Here is an 8,328-nt window from a genome sequence, read left to right as displayed (position 1 = left end):
CATTGTATTCTGGCTAGTATAAAATAAATTGGTATGACAATCACGTTTCTTGTCCCATCATTAGACAGGACACCAGGAAGGTTACAGCAAAGGATCTAATTTCTCCAAGCTGAAGGAGGAATATCTTCAGCTGAATGTATTAGGCATTTCATTCTGGTTTTATACTCCTAGGTGCAGAGAGACATTCAGCAATATTTGTCCACGTCATGTCTGTGCTCTGAAGCAAAGCCTTTGCACACAAGGGCTCTTGGACACTTGGTGCCCGGTTTCCTTGTGGCAGGTCAGAGCTGGGCTGGTGCCACAGCTGGGGTGGTCCAGCCCAGATGTGAGGCAATGTCCTCAGCCAGGGACCTGACTGGGTGAGCTGGAGCTGTCAGTGTTGCACACAGAGCTGTGACACGGATGGAGTGAACTGCCAGGCAGGGTGGCAGAAGTTAGTTCATCTGGTCTGCAAGGACAGCAGCAATTCAAGGGCCCCATAATGAGCTGTTACTACTGCAGGAACAGTAAAACAAGAAACAAAGACACTGTGTGGCCACTGATGAATTTAATAAGGGAAAGAAGTGATATTCTCTGTGTCTCTTGTCCTCCCGCATGTAAATAATGGAAAGTGGCTCAGTGATCCCCTCCACCAGTTCCCTCAGAACCCTTGGGTGTATCCCATCTGGCCCCACAGACTTGTGGGTTTCCAAGTGGTGTAGCAGGTTGTCAACCATTTCCCCATGGATCACTGGGGCTTCACTCTGCTCCCCATGTCTGTCTTCTGCTTCAAGGGGCTGGGTACCTGGAGCACAACTGTTCTCACTGTTAAAGACTGAGGCGAAGAAGGCATTTAGTACCTCAGCCTTTCCACCTTTTTCACCCCCCACCACCTGGATTCCTCCTTTTGTGCTCTGCCCTCTCCAACAGTTTGTCACTTGGTTACATGGTCAGGTTATCCTCAAGCCACTGAGAGCTTCTGTAAGCTGTGAGACAGCACACAAAGCCCATCCCCTCTGCTGCCCACCCTTGGAATCCCCTAGAAATCTCTACAAACCCACTAAAGGAGCAGCTTCACTGCTGTTCAGATCAGCCAGCAGGTGAACACGGGGCTCTGGAACATAACACAGGGCAACAGGGCAGTCCCGAGGGGACATGAGGGCCAAGGGGGACCAGGAGACACCTGAGAGCGCCCAAGTGCCCAGGGCTGAACTGGCCTGTGCCTCCCAATGGGACATGCTGCCCCTCGCTCCCCAGGCACAGGGTCACAGTGGGGCCCTTTGTGACCTCACAAAGTGACACCCACTGCCCTGCATGTGCTCAGCGCAGCTGCAGCCCCAGCCCACACTGTCCGGCAGGACGGTGACGAGACAGGGTGTGAGCACGGAGCTGGCGAGAGCCCCCGAGCGTAGCCCACGTCTCTCATTGAGTTTGAGAACTAGACAATCTTTTTGGTTGGAAGCGAACCTTTAAGATCATCGAGTCCAACCATACCCTCACTTTAGCTGCCCCTGGCAGACTCCCCTCTGCCCCCGGCAGACTTGTGCTGAGGACTCCCCAAGCGCAGCTCACGTCTTTCCCGGCTGCCCTTGGCAGACTCGTGGCATTTCACCAAATCTTCCCCATTCCTCACCTATACCTGTTTCTTCAAACCCACGCGATGGCAGACAAACACCTCAGCTGCCCCATGGTGGCCCTGGAGGAGGACAGGGCTCCCCAGGAGAACAGCTCTCCAGCAGAGCCCCAGGAGCTGTGCATGGCCCAGAACCTGGAGATGGGTGAGTGAGGGGCCCTGATTGTCTGGGCAGGGTGGGGGCCAGCGAGCGCTCCCTGCTCAACACCAGGGTCACGTTTCCCTGCATGCTGGCAGGGGGTTCCACAGGTGTTGGCCATGATGCTGCCTGAAGCCCAGGGCTGCTCCGAGCTGGGAGCCGGCCCCAGTACAGCCTCTGCGGGCAGAGGGGACCCAGCTCCTGCTCCAGGGCACGGGCAGCGAGAGGCAGCTGGGCGGGCAGGAGGCACCGTGCAGTGGGACGGGGACCTTTCCTGCCCGTCTGAAGCGAGTTCCTCACCCGCTGCACTGCGCCTTTCTGTGTCCTGCCTGGCTCCACCATCGCAGCCCGTCTGCCGGGCACCCTCCAGCCCTGACACGCACGGGGAGGCTGTGCCGGGGGTTGATCCAGGTCAAGACTCCAGAGGGAAAGGAAGGTTGCTCAGGGCACAGAAGTCAGAGTGTGGATTTGTTGCACTTTTGGCAAAGTGAGCAGGGGAACACGATATTTTCCTTGACCAGGAACTTTCCAGAGCAGTGTTAGGCTTCCCCCAGTGTTTCTGTGTGGGAGGTTAGAGCTTGTTTTCCTGGGTGCTCCTGTACAGAACTCAACTTTTAAATATGCTTCTGTGCAAGAACGTGGACTCATCTCTCTTCCAATGTGGTTTCTTGGCAGTCGTTGCTGAGGGAATGGCTCCGCCGCAGAGGATCCTCTTTCCCCCAGAGAAGATTTGCATGGCCTGGCAGCACAGCCAGAGAGCTGGAGCGGGACTGCACAACCTGGGCAACACGTGCTTCCTCAACTCCGTCCTGCAGTGCCTGACCTACACCCCGCCTCTGGCCAACCACCTGCTCTCTGGGGAGCACAGCCGGGCCTGTCAGTACTTTTGGGAACATTCCTTGTACATCTGTTGAGCAGGGCCCAGGGGCTCCCAGAATCTGGATGCTGATCTAGGAGAAAGGTGGCCCTTCTTTGTCAGCTCCCTGAGTTGGTGTTCTCTGAACACTCAAGCCTAGAAGCAGCTTCTTCTATCTGGATGTGTTCATCTTCAGAAAGGCACCTCTTTCTATCGCAGGCTCTTGGTCCCTATTCCTGCAAGTTAAACTCCTTTGCTTATTGCACAGAAAGTTTCCGTCAGTTCAGCATCCCTCTGAAGAAAGTTTTCTGTGCATTAAAATGTCCCGGGCTTGTTGGGACTTGGGCACCTTGGGAGGAATGGAGAATTCTTAGAACTGCAAGATCCCCATTAGGTTTCCCATTGCTGTGGATATTTTGCAAACCTGAGGAGCTTCCCTCCCTCCCCAGGTGGCCAGGAAGGCTTCTGCATGATGTGCAGCATGGAAGTGCACGTTCAACAGGTGCTGCATTCCTCCGACAGTGCCATCGAGCCTTGGGTTGTCGTCGATGCTCTCACAGGTGAGTCAGTGCAGGTGCTGTGACATGACTGATGCCGTTCTTGTAGGAGAGAACTAGTAACTTCTTCTTTCTTAGAAATAGGAGAAAATTTCCAGCATGGCAGGCAGGAGGACGCCCACGAGTTCTTACGCTGCACCGTGGATGCCATGCAGAGAGCTTGTCTGAGCGGAAACAGCGAGTAAGCGCAAGCAAATTGTGTTTCCAGTGTTCCCAAGCCCTTTGGAGTCCTTGATGTCCTCCCCTCAAGGAAAACTACGGCCAGGGCTTTCAGGCAAAGCCACACTCTTGGAGGAGATAACTCTGCCTTCCCATTGGTTTGCAGCTTGGACATCTCCTCTCAAGCAACTACCGTCGTCCATCAGATCTTTGGGGGCTTTCTGAGATCCAGAGGTACTTTTCCACAGCTATTGCTCTCCTTGGAATCGTCTGTGCCCTCCTGTCTGCCTGTGATAACAGACGATGGCGTGATTGGCGCAGTGGGTGTGAAGAGCGTAACCCGGCACGGTCCGCCGACTTCCCCTGTCACTGAGCATTTCCATTTGCCTTCCAGTCACATGCTGGAGCTGCCAAGCGGTTTCCGATTCCTACGAGGCCTTCCTGGATGTTCCTCTGGATATCAAAGTAAGAGAGTTTGTAATTGTGCTTCAAGATGTCCCAAGGCCCCTGTAGCTTTCCAGATTCCACACAGCTGGCTTACAAATGCATCTGACAAGAGAGGTTGGTGGTGGGCGGGAGGTGCAACGGACTGTGTTCTGCAGGGGCCACGGCAGTGGTCTCCCTGTCGCTGCTGGTTTCAGCTGGACAGGCACACGTGCCCCTCTCTGCACTGTGACGTACCCTCCTCCTTCTTCCCTTGCCCTCCCTCAACACCCGTCTGGCTCCCAGGCTCATGGGGGTGTTGTTTCCATCACTGGTGACACCCATACCATCGGAGCTGAACTGTGCGGTGCCACAAAGAGGTGGCTCTGGAGAACCCCGGGAATCCCTGGGAAATGAAGGAGATGTTCAGCATCACACCCTCTTTCTGCCTCCCGGGCACTGCTTGCGGGTTCACCGTGGGTCTCCTCAGCCTCATCGAGCTGTTTTGTTTTGCGTAAACTCCTCGTAAGTGTTTGGGCGTGGGAATTTCCCAGAGCTCAGGGCTCTCCCTTCTCACCCCTCCAGGCAGCCGCATCTGTCACCGCAGCTCTGGAAGACTTTGTGAAACCTGAGCACCTGGATGGTGAAAACTGCTTTAAATGTAGCAAGTAAGGCCATTATTGATGATGTACTCATACCAGATCCTGTGCGAAGGTGTCATTGAGCACAAGTCAGCTTTTAACATTGGATTAAGGCGCAGTAATGAAATGCAGGTTTTTTAACATGGCGTTATGGTACTGAATAGCCTCAAAAGAGCACAAGGATGTGTGAGACAGGAAAGGCTGTCTGGCATTTGGGGAAAAAAAAAGTGTGTTTCAGCCCTTGTCTCTGTCCTGGCTTTCAAGGTGTGACAAGATGACTGCCGCCTCCAAGAGGTTCACAGTCCATCGCGCGCCCAAGGTTCTCACGGTGTGTCTGAAGAGGTTTGAAGCTTTCACCGGCGACAAGATCAGCAAGGTGTGTGCACAACTGGAGTGCAACGTTCTCTTCCTGGAGCGGGTTTCCCAAAGCCGGACGCTCTGTCGCAAGCTGCTCATGTTGAGATTTTCGCGTTCCCTTCTGGGGACAGTTCCCGTGGGAAGACAAGTGTGTCCTCTGCTCCCACAGAGCTGCTTTGGTCCGGATGAGTTTCCTGCCACCCAACTCGTGACATATTGCTGTGTCCTGAAGCTTTCCAGGATCATTGCTGAGCCCTCCTGGTCTCTCCGTAGGTTGTGGAGTATCCCCAGTACCTGGATCTTCGCCCGTACATGTCTCAGGCAGCCGGAGAACCGCTCCTCTACTCCTTGTACGCCGTCCTGGTGCACGGAGGTGACAGCTGCCGCGCAGGACACTACTTCTGCTACATAAAGGTGAAAAGCGACTTCCTTCTCAACAAAGGAAAAATGTATCCCGGGGAAAACTGACTTTCCTGCCGTGTTCCTGACAGCCAAGGATTTGAGGGGAGAAGGTTTCCTCAGGGGCTGGAATGCACATGTTTTGAACACTCCTGGTTCGGCCGTTTTTGGCCTGTGTTTTGTGCAGAAGCCGTGCCATTCATCTCCAGATATCGACGTTTTCTTTGCAGGCCAGTGATGGACTGTGGTACCAGATGAACGACAAGTCTGTGGATCTTTGCAACAGTGACAGAGTCCTCAGGCAGCAAGCCTATTTACTGTTTTACATCAGGTAATCACAAGTTTTAAACTGTGTTCAGAACACATTTCCTTTTCCTGGCTTTGTTATTTTTCTTCTCGTCCTCCTGAGTGTTTCTGTCATAGCAGACAATTACCACCTGCATCCTTCAGCCCAACCAAATTTCCCATTAGGGGTCTCAGTTGCATCTTCTCTCTGTCACATAAACTGTTCCAAGAAAATGCCGGAACCCAGAGGAGGCTGCAAGAACAGCCCTCAACAGAGATCCCTCCTTTTTTCCCCAGGTGCTCCGATTTGGAAATTGGACAAAAGGCTTCTTCCTCACCAGCACCATCAGAAGCCCGTTCCCTCCTCAGTCAGCGGGTGGCCGGTAGCAAGCAGGTGGGCTCTGTGGGACAGCAGCATCTGCCCCGTAGGACTAAGGTGGCTGTGGGGAGGTGGTCAGCGCACCAGAGGGACAGCGGGTTTTTTTGGGGATCTTGGCAGCGCTCTCTTTTCCCTGCCACACGGCAGCTTTCTGCACAGTTGCAGCACGGCTCCCTCTCCCAGCATCCCACCTGGATGCATCCCATTTGTCCTCCTTGGCCCCTCTGCAGCCTCCAGGAGCCTTTGGGAGGCTCTTAGCTGTCCCCTGACAGCTTCTGGGGGTTCCCCACTGGTGGGTCCTGTCAGGAGAAAAGGGCAGGAGCTTCTCACAGCTCTCTTTGCAGGACATGGCGGGGGGCATGGAGGACTCTCCAGAGGACAGCAGCTCCCCCGCACCAGCCAGCACCAGCCAGCAAAGCCGGGCAGGTTCCCAGGAGGCATCTGTGGGCTGGCTGTACCCCATCTGGCCAGGGAGGATCAACAGCAGCTCCTCCCTGGGCTCCTGCTTGCGTCGCTTCTTCCACGGCTGTCTCAGGCTGTGCTGTCCCCTCCGCGAGCGTGTGCTCCACTCTGCACGAGAGGACAGCAGCAAAGAGGAGTGGGGATTCAGCCCTTCTGCCCACGGCCAGGACAACGGTGCCAGGGAGAGGCCCAGGAGCAGATCCCCACACTGGGGCAACGATTTCCGCAGCTGGGTCGTGGACACCGCGGACTATGAACACCCAGACGGGAGGAGGGGGAGAACCAGTCCCCTGAGCTGTGACCACGCTCACAGGGACAAGGCAGCTCCACGACCCTCCAATGGCAGCTCCCAGCCTGCACCAGCACCTCCAGTGCCCTCCAGCAGCAGCTCCCAGCCTGCACCAGCACCTCCAGTGCCCTCCAGCAGCAGCTCCCACTCTTTTCCTGCCCCCAGAGCTGCCCAGGAGCAAACTCGGCCAAGGCGGAGAGATCGGAGCAGATCCCCGCGGCGGGACTATGATCTCCGCAGCCGGTTTCTGGAGATCACAGACCAGCATCGCTCAGCAAGGAGGACACGGAGCTGGAGAACAAGTCCTCCACGGTGTGACCGAGCCCTAAGGGATGATGCAGCTCCAGGGCCTTCCAGCGGCAGCTCCCGGTGTCGTTCCGCACCCAAAGCTGCTCGGGAGCAGACCCAGCTGAGGCAGAGGGAGCGGAGCAGATCCCCGCGGCGCGGCTATGATCTCCGCAGGCAGTTTGTGGAGATCACGGACTGTGACCCCTCAGCACAGAGGAGGAGGAGGGGCAGGACGGCTTCAGTGCCCTGGAGATGCAGATGAGGAAGACGGTCGGTGGTGACGGGGGCAGATTGCAGCCTGGATGAGGGAGGACACAGCATCTGACGGCTGTGATGCTGGAGAGGAGGAAGAGGAGGAGGAAGAGTCCAGGAAGCAGCAAAGCTGCCCCAGCAGGGACCAAGCTGCCCCAAGGGCACCAGCAGCCAGTGCTGCCTCTGGCAGGAAGAGCTCAGAGAGCCCTTCCAGAGCCAGGGGCAGCTCTGCCGGCCGGCCCGCCTGCCCACAGGCCCCTGGAGGAAGAGCTGCAACCTGCGTGCCACGGCTGGGATCGCTGCTCAGAAACACTCACTGGGCACCAGCGGGCAGAAAAGCCAAAGCCACCATTAAAAACAAACTCTTGTTGGCCTCGTGTGTGTCATTTATGGGGTGCTTGCTCCTCTGTGGGTTTTGAGGCAATTGGAGAAATCCCCATTCTGAGAAGTCTCTGTGATGGGTTTTGGGAGCTGTGTGTTGTGTGTGCCCATCTTGCCCTCTCTTCTGTTTCAATGTGGAGATGTAAGGAGCCATTGCAAGGGGGAATGTTGTTTTAGAACTGATCTGGCACCTGACCCCAGCAGGGGAAGGACTCAGAGACATCAGCCTACAAATCCTTAATGTGAAACAGAGTCCGTTTAAAATAATCCCGGAATCCAAACTGATTACTGTATTTAAAAAGTTAATCTAGGGGAAAGGGTAACCAAAGAGCCAGGAATCCAGCTTTTAAATAAATCAATAAGGTGAGAGGGTTGTTAGAATTAGATGAATGAGACAGGTAAACTGAGGCCAGCCCTGGGGAGTCTGTAAACCCTGCAGTACCAACCGACGGGGAGCAGGGGAGGGAATGTGCAGCTGGGATCGGTGGATGTGTAAGCGGGGGCTTTTTGTCCTATTCCCTGTGCCTGTCTTTAGGTGGAACACCTGGTCTTGCAAAATCGTTTATAAAATACGCTTTGCTGAGAGATCCTGCCCGGGCCTGTTCTACTGGCAAGGTGATTGTTTCCTACAGCAGGGTTTGGCAGCAGAAGTTTGGCAGGACAAGAGGGCCCATGAGGTCAGAAAGCACAGCAGAGCTGGAACCTGGGGTCACGGGCACCAAACCCAGCTCGGGTGGGAGCCAAGAGGGTGCCCTCGTGTGCAGGGCCCAAAGCGCCATCTGTAGCATCTGCCAGTCCTTCTGAGTGCCCAGAGCCTCCCTCTTGGGGCCAAATCCTCATGTTTAGGGT

At 55.4% G+C, this 8,328-nt stretch overlaps 1 protein-coding gene across 1 annotated transcript; it reads left to right on the top strand.

The window, feature by feature from the left end:
* The first annotated feature begins 1,735 nt into the window (after positions 1 to 1,735).
* On the top strand, positions 1,736 to 7,152 carry LOC139829601 (ubiquitin carboxyl-terminal hydrolase 17-like protein 6). The gene is made up of 14 exons (XM_071817921.1): positions 1,736 to 1,757; positions 2,427 to 2,627; positions 3,057 to 3,167; positions 3,243 to 3,345; positions 3,490 to 3,557; positions 3,718 to 3,788; positions 4,332 to 4,414; positions 4,652 to 4,763; positions 5,018 to 5,158; positions 5,374 to 5,474; positions 5,726 to 5,822; positions 6,152 to 6,405; positions 6,724 to 6,870; positions 7,056 to 7,152. The coding sequence occupies exons 1-14, from the start codon at positions 1,736 to 1,738 to the stop codon at positions 7,150 to 7,152; spliced, it is 1,608 nt and encodes a 535-aa protein (XP_071674022.1).
* Positions 7,153 to 8,328: the final 1,176 nt, after the last annotated feature.

This window comes from Patagioenas fasciata, chromosome 21, assembly GCF_037038585.1.
Source record: "Patagioenas fasciata isolate bPatFas1 chromosome 21, bPatFas1.hap1, whole genome shotgun sequence".
Taxonomy (NCBI): Eukaryota; Metazoa; Chordata; class Aves; order Columbiformes; family Columbidae; genus Patagioenas; species Patagioenas fasciata.
The sequence above is the reverse complement of the archived record's forward strand: the minus strand, read 5'-3'. Positions and strand labels throughout refer to the sequence as shown.